This window comes from Typopeltis vanoorti, chromosome 15 (genome assembly GCF_054136105.1).
Source record: "Typopeltis vanoorti isolate ZY-2024b chromosome 15, IOZ_Tvanoo_1.0, whole genome shotgun sequence".
NCBI lineage: Eukaryota > Metazoa > Arthropoda > Arachnida > Uropygi > Thelyphonidae > Typopeltis > Typopeltis vanoorti.
In genome coordinates, this window is record NC_143563.1 from 30,035,941 (window position 1) to 30,057,105 (window position 21,165).

The 21,165-nt window shown below is 35.1% G+C and overlaps 1 protein-coding gene across 2 annotated transcripts in view; it reads left to right on the forward strand.

Annotated features, from left to right (window-relative positions):
- Positions 1-2,289: 2,289 nt before the first annotated feature.
- LOC150098556 (EARP-interacting protein homolog) overlaps positions 2,290-21,165 on the forward strand; it is a 74,773-nt gene continuing 55,897 nt past the window's right edge. Inside the window, exons 1-3 of one of the 2 annotated variants that reach the window (XM_090404964.1) lie at positions 2,290-2,373; positions 4,407-4,502; positions 11,922-12,005. In XM_090404964.1, coding sequence (XP_090261090.1) covers positions 4,461-4,502; positions 11,922-12,005 — 126 coding nt within the window. In that variant the 5' untranslated portion in view covers positions 2,290-2,373; positions 4,407-4,460. The other variant, XM_090404963.1, reaches the window with a different exon arrangement.

The window sequence follows — 21,165 nt, forward strand, 5'->3', positions numbered from 1 at the left end:
ACCGTGTATCAGTTGCAGAATGTTTCCTATGAAGATAAATTGAGGGTGTGTGGATTGCAGAAGTTGGTTGATAGAAGAACTAGATTGGATATGAATAGAAAAATGTAAATTGTTTAAAGGGTTTATAGGATTTGTGTATGGGTAGGCTGACTACACATACCGTTTTGAACGGGACAGTACCGTTTTTTTTTTCATATTTCCTAGCCGTCCCGTCGTTTTAATAAAAATGTCAATACTGTCCCATTTTTAATAAAACTTAGAGCTTGTGTAGCTCAGTAGAAGTGGCGTTTGCACTCTACAGCGCTTGACCCCCACGACGAAAGTCGTTCGAATCTAGTCGCCGACTAGAGGGACTTTTTCTGTCTTTTCTCTACCGGTTCCAGAGTTAGTCGATCTCTGGCACGTGCTAGCGCGTTTTTCGTCCCGTAAACTTAAGAAAATCGGCCGTGGAACCCACACTATTTTCGGACATTAAATATATTGTGTTAGGGTTAGGGACCACCAGATGGCGGCACTTACCAGCCGCCTTCTTCTCTGCGTGCTGATTAATTAGGGATAGCCTTAGGCCAGCTATCTCTGATTGGCTACCAGTGGAGATTGAACTGCCCACTCTGTCTCCAAAAGTTAGATAGGGCTTAAAAACGGCCTCACCTACTCCCTATACGGGAACAACAAGGCGCTAGCTGATTTTTTGATTTGATAAATATACTTGAATATTGGTGAATCATAAATTATTATTCATAACCTTTAATCGTATATCGATATCATGGATACCAATAATTTGTATAAACATGGAGTCGCATTTTTCGATACTAAATATCGATATCTGTAGTGATTTATTCAGAGAAAATAATAAATACATGTTGGCAACATTTGCGCGACTCTGATGCGGCGTCTGTTCTGCTATAGCGTTAGTTTTTGTTTTGTCTGTATGCTAACCGGTGGCTTTGTTATTCAATGGCGGTGATTTAAATTTTGTATTTTTTAAAGTTTTAAGTCTAGCCTTGCAATGTCAAAGAAGCGAAACTGTAGTTTTAATGATCGATCTCCAGAAAGAATTCAAATTTATTAAACTGAATAAACTGTGTAGTGATGGAACAAAAAAGTGTTATGCCAACATTCAATTTTTCCGTTACTTATGGAAACAGAAGCGATATCAACCAACATCTACGTAGCCAGAAACCATAAAGGATGCTGAAAACATTCTAGCTTCAGTGACAAAAAAAAAAAAAAAACATTAGCTCGTCTATGGTGAGACATGATGGTGATAGCGAAAATGATAAAATTGCAGCAAGTGAAGCTCTTGTGGCTTATCATACTGTGGGTCACAGCCAATCGCGCAAATGAGAGCTTGTCGACATTGATCAATAATATTTATGAACCAAAATTTCTTCAGCACGTACCAAATCAGAAGCAATAACTACCAACGTTTTATCACCATACATATTGGGCAAAGTAAAACTTTTTTATCGTCTTACAGTTTCATGAGTACTGAATATTATAAAACCCCCGTCCCGTTTTTGCCATCCCAATGCCATCCATTTTTGTCTCAAGGAAATATGGTCAGCCTATGCATGGGAAATGTTTCAGCACTTGGCTGGAGGGGCCAGAACAAGGTGGTCATCCCTGGAAGTTGAAGGAAGGCGTTATTATTAGGGGTTGGGAGGACTAGATTGCTTGGAGAGTTGTGAATAAGTGGAATGGATTGGCATAGTCAGTTGTGGGTTCAAGTCAGTAGCGCATTCAGGATTTAATCCTGGGGGGGGGGAGGAAGTTGAGTAAACAGTTTGAGAATACACACTATGCATCGCATACGACCTGTGACAGCATCTGCAATGATCGCTAATCCATAAGTAGTATAGAAATAGAAGACACGACACAACATAAATAAAAATATGAATTTTAATTAGGAAAAGATTTTTGGAAAATTTTCTAGTGTTTTTTTCCTTTTTCTTTCAGGGAATCAGGGGGCCTTTCCCCCTCGGGTGCGCCACTGGTTCAAGTAGAGGTATGATAGATTGCGTGAATAGTTCGGGTCTCCCACGATGAGTCTTCGGACTGCATGGTGGTGCCCATATAATAATAATTATTATTATTGTGTGCATCAAGTAATAATAAAAAACATGGTCGTTTCATTTCCACACAATTATTCAAATTGCAAAAAATGGATGCTGAAATCCAGATGATAAAATCCAGATAATTATGTTGAGTTTTAAACGTTGTATGATTTTATCTCATTTTTATCATTGGATGAAATGATGAAAAATCTACACTAAGACATGTACAGTACTCAAAATGAATTTGGATAATTTTAGGTTTTGAGAGCTAAGAAAAATCTATGATGGCAGCACTAGTAATCGTTGTTTTTAACAGGTGATTGTTATTTTTTCCCCTGCAGATTGGTTATTTAGAACTTGGAGTGTGAATGAAATAAGAAAGAGTACAGTGATATTAGAAATGAAATGTGAATGGAAAGTTCCTTTTCAGACAATGGATTATGATTTTCGATATACTTTTCATACAGTTATGCCCTTCAGATCGCTAACGCAAAGGTGTTTGTCACTGCTTGATACATAGTAGTATTTACGTGTTTGGCAGAAGTCATTTAATAACGTTCGTGGATTTTTTATTTTGACAGAAGAGAATGACAAATTTTATCTGACAATCATGAATATTAAAAATACAAATATGTCAATAAAATCGTATTGTAACTTGTTCAGGTATTCTTATTAGACCAATAGAGTCACTTGATTCATCACGAGTAGCTTGTTTTCACACTCGTTATACCCTCCCCGATTAATGCATCTTATTTATTTATTACTGTGATTGAAGAATTACCTTTTATTCGGACCCCTTGGAGGTATCAGGAATAATAATAATAATATTATCTTTCTCGCACTCCTTTGTATAAATAACATTTTCCCTTATTCTTCCTTTCTCTGTCCTTCGCTAAAAGGCAATAGTGGAATCTGAATACCAGTACGTATTTTCAAGCAGTATAAGCATATCATTAACGAATCTCTTATTAATTTCTCCAAAATCTTAATCACAGAAGAAATGCACTCTGGTTTATAATTTGATGCACGCATTCTACCACCACCCTTGTTCAATGATTCCCCCCCCCCCCATCTTCCACTCAGTGAATCTTTTCCCACTAACTAGGCTATAATTGAACAGCTTGATCAATGGAGATGTCAGTTCCTTGTTGCATTTTCTCTAAACATTCAAAGAAATCCCATCCAATCCCACTGCAGCATTGATCTCCAGAATACTTTGTACTTGAAACACATTCTCCTTATTCCACTTGTAAGCCTTCAACCCTTCCTACTCCTATAGGAATAAAACCTACTTTTCAGAATGAAATGCTCCAATAAACTGATCATTAAATAGCTGTACTATATCATCTTCAATGGTCACTTTACCTCTTTTCCATCTGATAGGGTCATTTGTCCACAATCTTTTTTTTTCCTTCTTACTAGCTACATAAAATAATTCCTTGGGATTTTCTTTTGGCTGTAGAGCTATTCGCTCCTCATATTCCATTTTTGTCTTCCTTACTTCTTCCTTAGTTACCCTCCTGACCTGAATTATATTTTTCATGCAACTGCTCTCCATCTCTCCTCTTTATACTTTTTTGACAATCTCTTTTACATCTGTAGTTCCTGTTTGATTTTTTAGTCATCCACTTTACACCAAATTATTTCATATTTTTTACTTGAGTAATGTTATTTGCCATTGCTGTTGATAAATATTTCTTCATTATCCCCCATGCACTGCTGATATCTCTCCCACAATTCTTCCATCAGTGGTACTGCCCTAAGCTGGTTTCTAAGATTCATAATTGTCTGCCTTATAATTCCACATAAATTTCTTCTGCCTCAAAACTTCTGCATGTCTATTCAACTTCTCAAGACTGCATAGTCACTTTCAACAACGGGGGAAAGATTGACATCTCAGTTACAATTAGCTCCTCTGATGCAAGGACCAAATCTAAAATTCTTGATCCTTGTGTTCCCTCTACTACATGTTGCTTGAGACATTTCTCCCTCAAGAATTTCAGAAATGTCATTCCCTTGCTATTGTATACTGCTGCTTCTACTCTATAGCATTTTATATTACTACAGTTAACATCTATAATGATTACTCACTTTGCACTTGCCAAACTGATCTGCTTGAACATTTCCTGTTCCTTGGCATATAGTAACATCCTAATAAGTATATATTGTCCTGTCCACCTCACATCGTACACTTTCAAAGCAATTAGTACCATATTATACTATACTACTATGTAAACTAATGAAATAATTATACTAAATTATATCATAATGATGGTATATCATAATAAATTAATGTTGTTTTAATGTCATATGTTTTGAAAATTTATTGGATTATATTATTTTATTTAGCACTTAAAGAGACTAGGCAGCCAATCATTTGATTGAGAAGTTAATGCAAATAGAATGGAAGAAGAAGCACCTATAATATATGGGTTGGAATTGCAAGTAATAAAAATTTCATGAATACTTATCAGTATTATTCTGTATAAGTTTACTTTATGATTCTTATACATCATTCTTCCAGTTATGTATGCCTTTGTCATTAAGACATAAATAATATAAATCATGACATCTTTGTCTTTTCTTTGAATGTGGCCTCAAGAGATATAATGCTGTGATGGGCCAACGCAAGATTTTATCACTACTTTCATATTATTCATTTTGTTTCAAATTGGTTCGTTTGTTAGGGATGTAATTTTTTCAGCTGTTCTTTATTTTTTATTTCTAGGGCAGTCTTAATTTACATAATTTTTTTTATGTTTTAGAGCATTCTTTGCAATTTTTTGCTTCAGATGCCTGTTTTGTTTGAATAGAACAAAACAGAATAGATATTCATAATTCACATTTTATCATCTTCACCGTTTCTTTAAGGGATTATTTGTTTTATGTTTTGAATATGTATTGCCATGACAGTACACAAGAATTCATCACTGCTTTCTTATCTTCCTTTGTCTGGTTAAGCCATATTATCATATGACCTCTACAGTCTTCAATACAATGCTCACATACTGAACCTTACATATTGACACACAATTACATTACATTCCATACCTACCCATCCCTCTGAAAAAAACTATCTCTTTTCCCTTGCTCACATCCTCTTGTTATTGGAAAAACTCTGTATATCAGTCTCTTACAAACTCTTTACGAACTTGGAAGTTTATTTTGCACTTGGTTAGGCTATAATAATAATTTATTATTATCTTTACCAACTTATTTCTCTGTTGTAAACATCATGTCTCTGAAATCACTCTTCTCTGGATGCTTTTCAAAAATTCTCTTTATTGCCTTAAAATTGGTTGACCAAATCTGCATGCATTAGTCAAAATGCATGCTTGTATGATGTAGCAATTAATGGTAGGTGTGCAGTTATTTGCAAATGACTCAAATTGGAGACAGCTGTAATGAGTGAAGCTGATATCATGGCTCAGTAAGATTTAAATTGGCTGACTGTGGACAGAAGAGTGGTACTACTGACTTTACCATTCAGAAGACATGGTTGGAAATTTTTTATGTAAATCCTGCCTGTCCACAGCTGAAAATCTGACATACATTTAGCACCATAGATTAGATAATCCTCTTCTGCTCTGGAGACCAAATATGGTACTTTTCTGGCCACCTCAAGTCTCTAATCAGTAGGATAGTGATGTCATAGCAGTCAAGGATAAAATTCCCCATCACAATGAAATTCAACCATACGGCTTGCTGATTTGAAAGTGGTGCTGTCACTTGTGTATTTAATTAGTCTGTGCTGCTAGCTTGTGCATTTAATTAGTGAAGATATATGAAAAAAGACAAGAGATCTTGGAGTGACACTGAACAAGGAGCTGATATTTAGTGGACACACTTCATCAACTGTAAAGACAGCAAAATAGATTATAGCAATGTTAATGATGATGACACTGACATGCAGTTACTTTCCTTTCCTGGGATTTCCTCCTTCCCTTCATGGAGTCTGAAGATTCATTGCAAAAAAAGCCAACACCATTTCTGTTCATACAGTACCTATCATACTTTTCCTTGAACTTATCTACCAACAAAGCACTCACAGCAGACTGGCAACACATCTGTTCATTTGCCTCTCCTAACAAAAAATTTAGTTTTAACACCATTACTAACCATGCTCTTATGCAATTTTTAGGGTGACACTTTGTTCTTTCCCTTTTTATCTTCCTACCAAAAAATATTTTCTACATAAGAGTGTAGGTATTAATGTGTAGTAATCCACAAATCTTCAATCTATCCTGACAGGGAGAATTCTATAGAACTGTTACTATTTTGGGCACTTGTCTCCAGAACAGAAAAATTCCATTCTATAAAATGGGCATTCCGTTGTGGCCAGTAATCAACTGTATTGGTAGTCTTATATATAAATTGTTGAAATTTTTATCTAATCTAATATCCAATAGAACAGAAAAATCTCCTTCCTGCATAAAAAACCACAAATTTCATTGTTAAAGTGAAAGGCCTCCACCTCCGCTGTTCTGGTATCATGTTATCTTTGATGTTGTTTCCTGTCTTCATGAATGTTCCATTAGATAAAACTATCCATCTCTCTCTAAGAACTTTCTAGCTGACATTCTGAAATTATTTGATTTTTCTATACACTCCAGATTCTTTTTCTAGTGAGGCAATCTATATAAGCAGGTGGAAGGTTGCACTATGGGTTCACCCTTCTATCAAAGTACTTCATGGAACACTTGGAGGAATGTCTCTTCGCTACTATCACCCCTTGTTCCTCTACTTGGTTTTGTTATATTGATGATGTGTTCACTGTTTGGTCATACACATATTGAAAATTACAATTTCTTAGATAAATTAACAACCTTTTCCCTAGAATTAAAATTTATGTTAGAAAAGGAAAATAAGGGAGTCCTCTCTTTCTTGGATTCACTGACAAAGAGGGAAGTGGATTTCACTCTCAACTTTTCAGTTTATAAAAAGCCTGTGTTCATCAGAAGATATATTCTTTAGGACTCTGTGCACTACCTTTTGCAGAAACTCAGCATTGCCAACTCTTTTCCCTAGGGCATGTCATTTGTTCCACTGAAGACCACTCAGACAAGAATTAATCTATAAAAGATAACAACAGGTTATCTTTTATAGATTGTACTTCTGTACAATCTAAAAAATGATGGAAAATATCTGTACATTCTGAACAGATATTTTCCATCCAAATTACAGCACATCTTGGACAATTATTCTCCTACTAATAGCCCATCATCAGATACCAAGAGAATTGCGATTCCTTGCATAAAAGGCATCTCTGAATGGATCAAATATTTTAGGACTTTTTAGAATTCCATACAATCTTCAAGACAATAAACAAGATTTCCTCAAGCCTACTTTCCACAAAAGACAAACTTCTGCACTTGACTCACCCAGAAGTCTACCAGATTCCTTGTTCCTACAGTCTCTTCTATTTTGGCCAGACCATATACATCCAACAATCACAATATATGGAATATGTCTGTTTCCTTCAATTTGAGAAATATGGCCTTGCAGAATTGAATTTTCTTTTGCTCACAGGATCCTATAGGACAACACAAAAATTCATCACACGAGTTTTTTTTTTAATTCTAAAGACTCTTCAAAGAATGTTATGAACCTCTTTGGAATCAACCCAATCTTAATGACAGTCTAAAAATTTCTAAAATCTGGGAAATAGTAACTCTGAACTCTCATCAATCTTGTTTTCAAATTGTAACATGTATTTGCAATGCTTACTCAAAGTACTTTTTGTGGGTTAAATGTATATATGTAGGTGTGTGTGTGTACACACACACACACATATATATTAAACTCACAGAAAGGACTTTGAGTCATACATATGTTTCTTTTCACTATACGTGAATAATTGTTTTTCTTGATGTGTCTCTTTATACAATTCTAGATGCAAATACTTAATTTGATGTTAGCGGTAAATTTAAATTCAGTAATATTTTATTAAACCTGCTCTGTGCCATACACTTTGTAACCTTTGTGTGGTCTTTCTTGCTTTATGTTGCTTCAGTTTTCATGTTTTCATTCTGATGACGTGTTGAAATACTTATCATGAAATATTAGTAGTTTATATAAATTCTTTATTTCATTATGTAATTTTACATATATAGTCATTTAACTAATTATTTATTTACAACTACAGCACACCTAAACTTACTGCAGTACATCATGCATGATGTCTTCCATAAGAAGGATGGAACGTGTGCTTTTGTCAGCTCTGATATTCCATTCCGAAGGTTATCAAGTCTGGAATCTTCTTTGTATGATCTGTTTGGGCTCAACATTGTCTTGCCTGACTTTATTGTCTTAATTGCTGCCTTTGCTCCTCTATTAATTCTGATGATTATACAAATTATATAAACTATTAATTAAATTAAAATATATTAAAGTAATTATATAAATTATATACAAATTATACTAATTATATTAAAGACAGTCTAATCACCCAAACATTGAGATAATCTTCCTTGGAAATTTCAATGTCCACACATCTGGCTCCCCTTCTCTATCTTCACAGATCGAGCTGGAAGAGAAGCCGAGTTGCATGCTGTCATTAATGACAATGCAAATTAGGTCATTACTGACTTTTAGCTCTCCCTCCAAATACACCATTGATATTAGCTTTCCTCTTTGCAACTCTGACCATAACCTTGTTCATGTTTCTTTTTCTGCAGATCATCCTTCTCCCACCTCATATCCTATAGCACTACAATAGCACTTTTTTCCATAGACTGATTATTACTTTCACTCTTCTGATCCAAGCATGCACTTCAATCTAATAACCAAAATTATTCTTTCTGAGATGAGTGCCTTCATTTCCCATTCCATTTGAAATCCTGGACCTTTATTCTGAGCATTGCTTTTCCAGTAAATGTGCCAAAAATGCAACATATACTTAATGTCCAATCTTAACTACACTACAACCCATAACAACTGCACATGTAATGAAGACTTTTGTAAGGACCAAATGTGCTAAGCTTGCCTTCTGCTTAAGTGGCAGTTGTCTCTTGGCATCAGTTTTCTTCTCCAAATCTTCCCTTTTATTCCTAAAACTACAATTAATATGCATCATCTGATTTTTGTCAGAAGAACATCAGAAAAATACTTCACAGTCATGATACAGAGAAGTCTTCTGGTCAAGATTGTATCCCTCCAGTAGTACTAAGAGCTTCTCCAGAATTAGCACACATCCTGTATTGACTTTACAAGCTTTCTTACTTATTTGGCATCTCCAACATCATGAAAACAAGCATTTGTCCAGTTTTGTTCCTGAAAATAAAATAAAAGTCAGCCATCAAACTATTGTCTCATTACCTTCACCTCAGTACTCTCAAAAGTGATTGAGAAGGTCATCACTCTTTGAGAGTACTGAGTACTTCACAACATAGAGATCCATTGGTTAATTAGTGACCACCAACATGGATTCTTCCTTTCTCATTCTATAGAAGTCCTCCTTGGTGACCTCATCCATTTTTGGACATGGGTCATGGAAAGATTTGGAGAATCTCATGTAATCACTCTTGATATTTCCAAAGTATTTGACTGAGTCTGACATCATGGTCTTCTTTAGCTGCCATTTTATCATTCTCCTTCTTACCTTTTGTGAGCAGATTGCCAACTTCCTCTATGGTTGCCAGCCTAGTTGGCCAAGTGGTTAGCATATCCGTTTTCCAGCCAAGAGGCTGTGGATTTGAATCCCACCAGGGGCATGGATGTTTGTGATTGTCCTACTGACCATTTACCATACATACTGTTGTAACCTGTGTCCTGGCACAGTATGACTTTTAATGTCTTTGCATCGTAAAAATCAAATATAACTAACTAACCTCTCTGATCATTCATTGTGTCATGTGGATGGCACCTTCTTATCTGTTTTTCCATCAATACCAGAGTATGCTTAAGGCTCTATGCTTTTACCTGCTCCTCCTATACATCAATGATCTTCTCTCACTAATATCTAATGCTATTCATAGTTTTGCTAATGATAGTAACTCCATTCTTCTTTGTCCTTTGCAAAAAAACTTGCTACTTAGATGACTCAAGCTTCAAGATCTTCTATGGCCAATTCCTTAAACACTGATCTTCTAGCCATTCTCAAGTGGGGATGAAGATAATTTGGTAAATTTTAATTCCACCAAAAACAATCCTAATTTATATCCCAGAAGAAAAACCATGCATCATTTTCTCTCACTTTCTATAACACTCCACTCCAGTCCAAGAAGAGATTATTTATCTCTTCTTGGACTGACTTTCATATATATATATATATATATATATATATATATATATATATATATATATATATATATATATAGCTTATCTTTTTTAATTATATAAATTATGCATATAAATTCTGTTAAGCCAGTAAGAGTTATCATTTTGAATCCTTGTCTTAATAAAAACAGTCTAATTGTAGCAACAAAGAATATATATAAAATATTATATTATATTTATGTCAGATTATTTTGCCAATAAAAATAAAATTTATAATATCTGTGGTCTCTTGGTCGGATAATGCATATGACATAGATATATTCTTCTCAGTATCGTGATTCAAGGGTCAACCATAAATTTCATTTTTGCTGTTAAACCCCTACACAAATTAAATATTACTATCTCCTTAACTTATAAAATAGTGATTTTGCTGCATTAGCAAACATGCTCCTTATGATTACCCACACCTGTAGATGGTTACAGAATATTATATGGAAGATACTTCACTCTTCATCTCCTAGTATAAACTAATTCACATCACTGTCAAGCTATGGGTCTGACATGCATTTCTTTTCATACCTTAGAAGAAATGCATGTCAGACCCATAGCTTGACAGTGATGTGAATTAGTTTATACAAATTTGGTGCTATGGAGGCAGATTGGGATAATAATCCCCTCTTTGTTTCCTCCCCATATTGGGAAAGGGTAACGATTTTTGCAACACAACTGTAAATTCATTGATCATGCAGTGGTACATGTTTTCTGAATTGACAGGATGATTATTCAAAAAAAAAAAGAAAAAAAAAGAAAAACATTTTGCACATTTAGAGGTTCACACATATTGCATAATTTCTTTGTTCTAACAATACATGCTTTTTAGTAATAAAATTTATTATCTTACTTTTCAAATAATCCTCATACATTCATAATTTTTTTGCAAATATTGCAGTTTATAGTTTTCTAGACTTTGAAGTGTCACGTATTCATCTTCCTGATGAATATTTAATGCTTAAATGGTAATGAAAATAATTTCATTACAAATGAATTTTTGTAAAACCTTTTTTTCTTTTTTTTTTTTTATAATAGGCAGTAGAAGGTCTGGTTTTATTCATTTACTGTTTTTGAATTATTCAGAGCACTTGTAAATTTGGATGGCTTGGTTGGACAAGTGATTACTATAACTTCTCTCCAGCCAACACACTGCAGGTTTGAATCCTACTAGTGGTATAGGTATTTGTAAATGCCTTTACATAAGAGATTGATTTCATTATCAGCATAAAACCATAGCTTTGTTTATTGGAGGTCTGAAATTGCTTGAAATAGTTCCATGTTGTGTCTCAAGAGCAAGACTTCCAGATTATTTGAAGTAAATAAAAATAAATGAAAAATAAAACCTTATTCCATCCATGATGCTAATGTACTGTAGGTTTACAACCTTTAATGGTGAGAGAGTCACATTAAAAAAAAAAAAACTTAATGTAAGTATTATTTGAAACTGTTCAATAAAGATTCCTCTATTATAAACATATTACCAAAAATAATTTGCTAAATGTCAGTCAGACTTAGATAAATACATAATATTTCATGTCAGAAAATATCAGAAGATATTTATCTTTTGGTAATTTTTTAAATTTCAATTTAATGCAGGCACGAGCTCTTGCTTCACAGGTTGCAGAAACTGAAGCAGTGAGGTTTTTTGTTGGAACTCAGTCACTGAAGTTTGATAATCAGGTAAAGTTTTTTTTTTAATTAATATGCATAATTAATTTTAATCAAGCCCCACATGGCATGAATAAATTTTTGGTTCTGAAATCTGATGTATGGGATTGATATTTATATAAAACATAGCAGCCAATTTCTTCAGGACTGAGGGAAATTGCTTAAAGCAGCTTAATGTTATAGGGAGAAATATATGCAGGTGTCTCAGAATTATGTATAAATAATTTAGAAACATATAGAGATCCTTCATAGATAATTGCATGACTTTGTTTTGCAAGACAAGGTAGGTCTTTGGTAATGTACTCATGTTTTACAGTGAGTGACAGTGCAGTTGAATATGTGTAATGGATATATACAACTGAAAATCACTATAGAAACACCATTATAACAAATTTATTCCATTACACACTGCTGAAAAGTCTTGACAAAAGCTGATAGATATAATTCTAAAAGAATTTCACTATAGTAAACTGTCCACTAAAACAAACTATTCCTGTGGTCTTGCTGTAGTGAGATTCAATACCATGATACTTTTGAATTTTGTCAAGGCATTTTACAGGATTTACATGGGAGATTATTGCATATATATACAAAGGGTAGGTCGAGATAAGCCTGTGACATGAATAGGAAAGTGGCTGGCTGGCTGAAAAGTATCAGAGTGATGTGGGGAGGAGCTGATTCTAAGAAAATGAGTATAATGAATGGTTATCACAGGGTTCTGTGCTTGGACCACTACCATGACACTTTAACTGTCTACTTATAGTAGACAGTTAAAGTACATTGCTAAGGTGATTACATCATCACATCATATATGAAATGTTGAAGTTGATAATGCTAACTTGTAAGTGTGAGGATGTTATTTTCTTGCTTTACAAGCTTTGATAAGACCACATCTGAACTGATGTGTTCAGCTATAGTTGCCTTGAGTTCTGTAGAAATGAGAAAACATTTAAAATGATTTGGCATCTGGTGTGTGAAATTTTGATGGGAAGATGGACTGAAGGTCTGGTCTTCAAAGTTTTACATAAAGTTTTAGAAATAGAAGGAGAGGAGGTATGATAGAAGCATATCAGTTGATATGCTTCTATCATACCTCATACTGTACAATACAGACACAGAGGACATTTTGCAGCTCATAGCAGGTTGGAGGAACTCTTGGTCATCTCTTGAAGCTGAGTAAGTATATGATCAAGAAACATGATGAGTTCCAAGTTCTTCTTATGGCATATGCTGAGTGAATAGAATAAACTGCCAGTGGACATATGAGTGCATCTTTTGGCAAATTTTTTTTTGCAAGAAAAGAGATAAGTACTCAGGCATTGCATGACCTGCAAAGTGCACTTCCTCAATTAGCCAGTGACTCCCTGGACATGATCATTGACTAATAATGTTTTCTGTGTCTTTTGGATGAAAAATTTTATATAAACATGGGTGCTGACACATATGTAATTTTTTTTTTTTTTTTTTTACTTTATAAGCTATAAACATATGACTCCTAATTCTGTGAATGGCCATGGAACTATGGCCACTTGAATTAATGTTTTTTTTTTAATTCATCATCTAAAGAAAAGACCTGCTAAATCTGAAGATGACTCCTGATTCTGAATCATTACTGATCTATGACTTTGAATTTTCAATATGAAAATGGTTGTAGTCAATCATAAAAAAATTGCATTTTATAGTTGCATTCTTGTATAGGTGGCATCATTCATAATCACAATAGCAACTGGCCTGGTTGGCTAGATGGTTAATGTGTATCCCTTTTCCATCCAATACACTTCAGATTTCATCTAATGTATCCCCCTTTCCATCCAACACACTTCAGAATTCATATACCACCTAGAGACAATCACCCATGTTGAGCATGGGTGATTGTCTCTAGGTGGTATATGAATTTCATTGCATGGTGTGAGACTCTACTTATTGGAGGTGGGAAGTGACCATGTTGTCTAGAGCATGGTTTCCAGACTATGTAAAATTATTATAATTTTACATAGTTTTTTATATTTATATAATTTTTTTAAAAAATTATATAAATATAAATAAATAAAAATGAGCCCATCCTCTATATTAATGTACTGCAGATGTTCAACCTTTCATGTGTAGGAGACAAATTAATATATCAAACTATTGCATTGGTTTGATATATTCTTTATTCAAGCTGTCTTGAATCTTAGGACTTTTAACACTGAAAACTAATATGTTGTGCTCCATGCATTATGCTCTATGAATATTAGTGTTAGTAGGTTCTTATAATTCTTTATGTACAATACAAGTTAAATCGTTCAGAGGAGAAATTTTGATTATCAGTATTTCTGTCATCATCAGTGATGATAGAAATACTGATATATGACATCTTTTGGCTACTCGTATATGAAATTATGACTTCAGCCTATTTACTAATGGTAACCTTTCTTTCTCGGTATATAGAAAACCTACTCATACAGGCAGATACATTCACAAACTCTCCCACCACCACCCCTCTCAGCAATATGGCATTATTGAAACTCTAACCAATAGAGCCCACAATGTTTGTTCCAGTGAAACTGCCCTTTCAACTGAACTCACACACATACACAACACCTTCCTTTCCAATGGCTACAATGACCACAGGATTAAAAAAAAATAATCAAATCCTTCCCCATTTCCCGACCACCTCTTCAGAAGGACTACAGAAATGTCATCACTATAATTACATCCGTGGTACATTAGAAAAAATAACCAGATCGTTAAAAAAGTACAACCTCCATACAGCTTTTAAGCCCTACCGTAAACTTGTTACCCTTATCCCTTCCACCAAAGGCCAACTCCCTCCTCTCTCAGTGCCTGGAGTATATAGAGTACCTTGTGCCTGTAAACTGGCTTATTTTGGACAGACAGGCAGGTCAGCATCCATTCGGTTAGAAGAACACAGATCTTACATCTGCAATCACGATTATGGTCAATCTCGCCTTGTAGACCATGTTTTGGATACTATCCACAGGATCTCCTGGAAAAAACGACCATGCTCCACCATAGTAAATTCAAAAGAGAAAGACTGTTTTTTGAATCTGCATTGGCACTCAGGAATCATCCTAATTTAAACAAATAATGGTTGCATTAAACTTCCCAAAATTTGGGAAACATTAATTATTAGAGATCCCTCTTTACATCCTAGGCCACCTGCGAATGCCCATAAAGGGCACACCACCTAGATAGGACTTTAGTTTTACTCACTATTGTATTGCTTTTGTGTGTGTGTGTGTTGTTATAAAAAGTTTTTTGTAATCCCTGATGATGTCTCTGTGACAGAGATGAAATATTGGAAGTATTAAAATTATTTTTAATCCTTTCTCAGTGCTGATAATTATTCCATTAAACCTTCAACATGAATTCTGCACAGCACTTAAGCCTCAACACATGGAGACCTCAATAAAGGTCCAAACCAGTCTGGGTAGTGACCCTTCCCATAATGCATAGTATTATACATACCTGTAAGGATATGTGCTTTGCATTATGGGATACGATAGCAAGTGATGTGAAGTCATTAGCCTCTATATATGAGTTGCCTCAGTCCTGAAAATACTTCATGTGCAAACTTTGTTTGCTTACACTTGGATAAAGGATTAAACCAAGTATATAATTTCTTGACATCTTTAATTTATATTATAACCAAGTGAAAAAACTTTAACATTTATACCCTATGCCACACATAGGGGTGTATATAAGAATTACCAAAAAGATCACATTACAGAGGTTGACATGGTATGCTTGAAAAATAGTTGCATAACACCAGAATGGCATATAATCCAATCCCCTCTAATGACTAAACACACCTGATAGCAGTGGACCATGCTCAGTGTAAGGGATCCATAAGATTCTGTAGCAACAAATCCCATTCTTCTGCTCTAGTGGAAGTGACCAAGGTAGTGGCTGTCAGCATGGAATGTTATGCCAAGGGTATTCGACACATGTTCAGTCATGTTTAAGTGTGATGATGATTGCTTGTTACAGCCATGTTTAAGAGTGGTGATTGCTTGTTACAGCCATTGGACATCTTCAGTTTCAAGGTACTCATCTACCACTTGAGCTATATAAGCATTGTTATATGTGGGGAGAAAAAAAAAAATCGTAGCTAACTGCACTCCAAAAAAAATGGCACATAGGATTCAAGGATTGTTCTCAGTACCTCTGCATCAAAAACATGAAGGGTGGAGTGCAGCCATTAATCATTATTCTATCCCCACACAAGAACACTGCCTTCACTGAAAGTGTCCCTTTCTCTAATGTTGCAAGGATGGCATTGAATTCCTCATTCTCTCCAGATCAGCCAATGTCTAGACTCTGATGTAGGCTAAAATGAGACTCAGAGAACAGAACCATACCCCCATTTGTCAGAGCTCTAAGTAACATGTTTATTGCACCAATTTCGATGAACTCTGCAATGGTTTTGTGGTTAATGGGATACAAACCACTGGTTTCCTTGCTTAGAGTCCACTTGGAAATCTTTTCACCTGTGGCCACAGCAACTTTAAGAAACAGTTGGTGGCAGGACACATTCCATCTTACTGTTAGATAGCAGTCTCTTCTGGTTGACATAGCCTTCTTGTGAACTTAGTCAGCTCTTGTAATGGCTCCTATCTCCTGAAACTACATCTATAATTTTGAGATAACAATTCATGACATATTAAGCCAACATGGCACCTTTTCCTGTGATTTCTTGGCTTCAAGTCATCCAGTGACTTACCATCTCAAAGAACCATCTAAATGACAATGACTTGTCATCCTGAAGATACTGGAGATATGGCTAAATTACTGACCAAAAAAAACTCAAATATAAAGTGATGCAATTGCAACCTGTGTTTTTATAGGTATGGATAATTTGCATTGGTCTGGACCTGTTGGGCAGTAGATCAATTTCTATTGGATATTTGGAATTTCCATGTGGAAATACCTTTGGTTAAAAACAAAACAAAACAAAACAAAATAAAAACACTGGTTAAAAACAAAATATACATGAAAAACATTTTGTTCTGTAAATTTTTTGGGGAGTAGTGTATTTTGTTATTATTATTATTATTATTATGTGACACCTCGGGGTGCTTAAGGGTCAAAGCTGTATAACTGAGAGGAGACTTCCACATAGCCTTTAAAGAAATGTGGAGAACCGACCAGGGCTTCTGACCTAATGTCCAATCCTCACCTTTACGTCGTGCACCCTGTTTGGTATCTACCTGGATACTGAATGAATGAGGATGGGCTGGCAATTTAGGATTTAGCCAACCAAATTGTATTCTGGTTAAACCAAAATGCAAAATGATGGTACAACATGACAAAATTTCATGCTGGCTGGAGCGTTGCCCGGTTAAACAAGGCCCCCATTGTTTTTGCCAAGGAACCAGGGTGAACAGCGAAAAGTCAGCTACTGGAACAAATCTGAAAACACACCCCAACTCAACATCACTAGAGTTAAAGATTGGTACTATCAACATAAGAAGCCTGAATGGCAAAGAAATGCAGCTAGCTGAGGAATTAGATAAGTACCAGGTCGACATAATAGGAGTTACTGAAACAAAAAAGACAAAAACTGGTGAGATCTTTCTGAGCAATAAATACAAAATGATATACTCAGGCAATGACAATCAAGGAAAAGAAGGAGTAGACATAGTATTCAACACAAAATACGATGCTAATCATCTTGAATGGCAGGCAGTCTCAAGTATAGTGATGTGGGCAAATATTAGAATGGGGAACTGGACAATGAGACTTATTTGTGCCTATGGTCCCACAGAAAGTTCTACTAAGGTAGAAGTGGAGGAATTTTTTGAGGATTTAGAAAAAGCAACTGACACAATGAAAAAGGAAATGTTGGTCCTTGTTGGGGATCTAAATAGCAGAGTAGGAAATGATTATGAGACATACAAAAATATTTTGGGAAAATTTGGAGAAAAGAGCAAAGCTAATAATAATTGCAAATATCTGTTGGATTTCTTCTCAGGACATGGAATGGTTATTACTAACACCATGTTCCAACATAAAAATGTGCACAAATTCACATGGAGAGAAGAGGTAGGGAATAAGAAAAAGTCTCATTGACTATGTTATTGTTTCTCCCTGGTTCAGGACACCAGAGTGTACAGAGGATTTAAAATTGGAAGTGATCACTATTTAGTCTTGAGCAGGATAAAATTGAATTTCATATTGAAAGGGAATAACATGTAAGAAAGTTTTAAAGCGAATAAAAGTTGAGCAGCTCTCAGATGTGAACTGTAGACTAAAATACACAAAGATTATTGAAGAAAAAATGAAAGAGTTTGAAAAAAGGAACCAAACCTTGGAGATTCTATGGCAAGCCTTGAAGAAAACCCTGATTGATTCAGCTAGAGAGGCTTGTGGCGAAGTTGTCTGCAAGGATAGAAAAATTAGAACTCCATGGTGGACACAGGAAGTTAAAGAGGCAGTGAAGGAAAAGAAGAAAGCATATCAAAAGTTCCTGGCAAATAAGTCAGCTTGTGCTCTTAGAGAATACAGAGGCAAATCTAAGAAAGCTAAACACTGTGTAAAACTAGCTAAACAAAAGTCATGGGAGGACTTCGGCAAGAACATAGAAAATAAATATCAAGAAGGTGGAAAAATATTCTGGAGATTTTTGAAGAAGCTTAGGAATGGAGGAAAAATTGCTGTAAAAGGAGTTAGAGATGATAAAGGTGACATGAAAGCAGGAGAAAAAGATATCCTTGAAGTATGGAGTAATTACTTTGAAAAACTGCTAAATGAAACAAGCAGTGATGACAGCACAGTGGTAAAAAACACTGACCAGGCATGCAGGCAGGAATACATATCCATACTTGAAGTAGAAAAAGCCATCAAAGGCTTGAAATGTGGAAAGGCAGCAGGATTAGATGATATTCAACCAGAAATGCTGAAGTACGGTGGTATAAAAGTCTTACAATGGCTGCACTGCATAGTTCAGAAAGCCTGGACAGAAGGATGAATTCCTGATGATTGGAGTAGAGCTCTCATAGTACCCATATATAAAAAGGGAAATAAAACTGAATGGGAGAATTGCAGAGGTATTTCCCTACTGAGTGTTCCTGGTAAGATATATGCAAGTATACTTGAGAAACGGTTAAGAAGAATTGTGGAAGAAAAGCTTGGTGACGAACAAGCTGGATTCAGGTCAAATAGAAGCTGTCAGGATCAGATCTTCACTTTACGACAAATAGTGGAGAAATCATGGGAATATAACAAAGATCTGTATTTAAGTTTTGTCGATTTGGAAAAGGCATATGACAAGGTGCCAAGAGAGAAGCTATTCAATGTGCTACAGTTATATGGTGTCAATGGGGCATTATATGAAGCAATATTTAGTATTTATTTGAGTTGTAAGTCAGCAGTTAGGAAGTACAGGAAGATGGTTTAAGGTTAAATCTGGTGTCAGACAAGGATGTACATTACCCCCCTGTTATTCATTATCTATATGGATAACATTATGAAAGAAATTTGGTATTAAACATGATATCAAAATTGGAGATGTTAATGTCAGCTCTTTGCTTTATGCGGACAATGTTATACTTGTAAATAAATCTGCTACTAGTCTGCAAGATTCACTGACTAAATTGAATAACTGAATTGAATAACATAGTAGATATGGTATGAAGGTCAGCAATAAAAAGACAAAGACAATGAAAATAGGCAGAATCATTGAAAATGTCAACTGTGTTGTGAATGGAGAATCTGTGGAACAAGTAAAACATTTCAGCTACTTAGTCATGATTTTTAGTGAAGATGGTAAATTAAATATAGAAATAGACAACAGAATCAACAAAGCTGGTATGATAGGAAGTCAATTTAATAAATTCATATGGAATAAGAAAGAAATTAGTCGGAACACTAAATTCCAGATCTATAAGTTAAATCAGTTTTAGCTTATAGATCTGAGAGCTGGGTCAGAAGTAAAACACTTGATCAAAGACTAGAGACCGCAGATATGAGAGAGTCCTGAGAAAGATTAGAGGCGTTAACAGATGGCATCAATGGCAATATCATATTAAAAACGAGGATATTAGGAAAGAATTTGATATTGTCAGTATCCAGGAATGCATTAGCAGTGTTTATCTCAGGTAGTATGGTCACTTAAACAGAATGGGTGAGGAAAGATTAGCAAAACAAGTGTTCTCTGCCAGGTTGGCAAGAAAACGACCCAGAGGAAGACCAAGATATAGGTGGATTGATACGGTACAAAGTGCCTTAGACGATAGAAATGTAAGATCTGATAATGTTGGAGTCTTGACAAGTAACAGACTGATTTGGAGTAAAATTGTAGATAGGAAGTTGGTAATGATGTAAATTTTTCATGTAGTACTATCATATCCTGTACATCCCTCTGAGGGTACATGTCAGGAATTTGATGATGATGTGACACCTCCAGGGAGTCCCAAGACTCATTGAGCGAGGGGATCCACTCTACAACTCTGTCTCCACCACTCAATCCACCAACTACAAGGACCCACAACTACACTAAAACGATCTACTGCCCACCACAAGTATTTCTACAGACGATCACAAACATCTATGCTCACGGCGGGATTCGAACCCACTGCCTTTTGGCTGGAGAGCGGGTATGCTAACCATGTGGCCAACCAGGCCAGCAATTATAGCTGTATGGTCACTGTTGGATCCTACTTTCTACTCCGATGTATATTCCAGCTTTTGACTGACTCCACATTCAAACACAGTGAAAATTTATTTTTAACTGTGCCACTCTATGTTCTAATTTGCATAAGCAACATTGTGAAATCAACCATCAGCTAGCACAAATTGTTATCAACTGAATTCAGGCCGAAATTCTCCTTATTATATCTAGGGTTCCCGCTAAGATTCGAACTATTTTAATGAGCGGTGCAATGAAAGAAATCAGGCAAACACAAGATTCAACTCAAATAAAATTATTTAATGCTTTAACACATAATTATACATTAAAACAAGGATTTCTAGTTGGGATAATGCAATTAAGAATGAATAAGTTCTCATTAAGACATCAGCAATTTACTCAGCTGAGTATATCATTTACGATTAGAATTTGTGCAAATAAATTCCACTCTTCTTATTATCAAGATTCCAAACACAATTTTACTCTAAACAAAGCTATCGTTCAATGTACTCTAAATATTGATTCAGTGTAACTATTCAG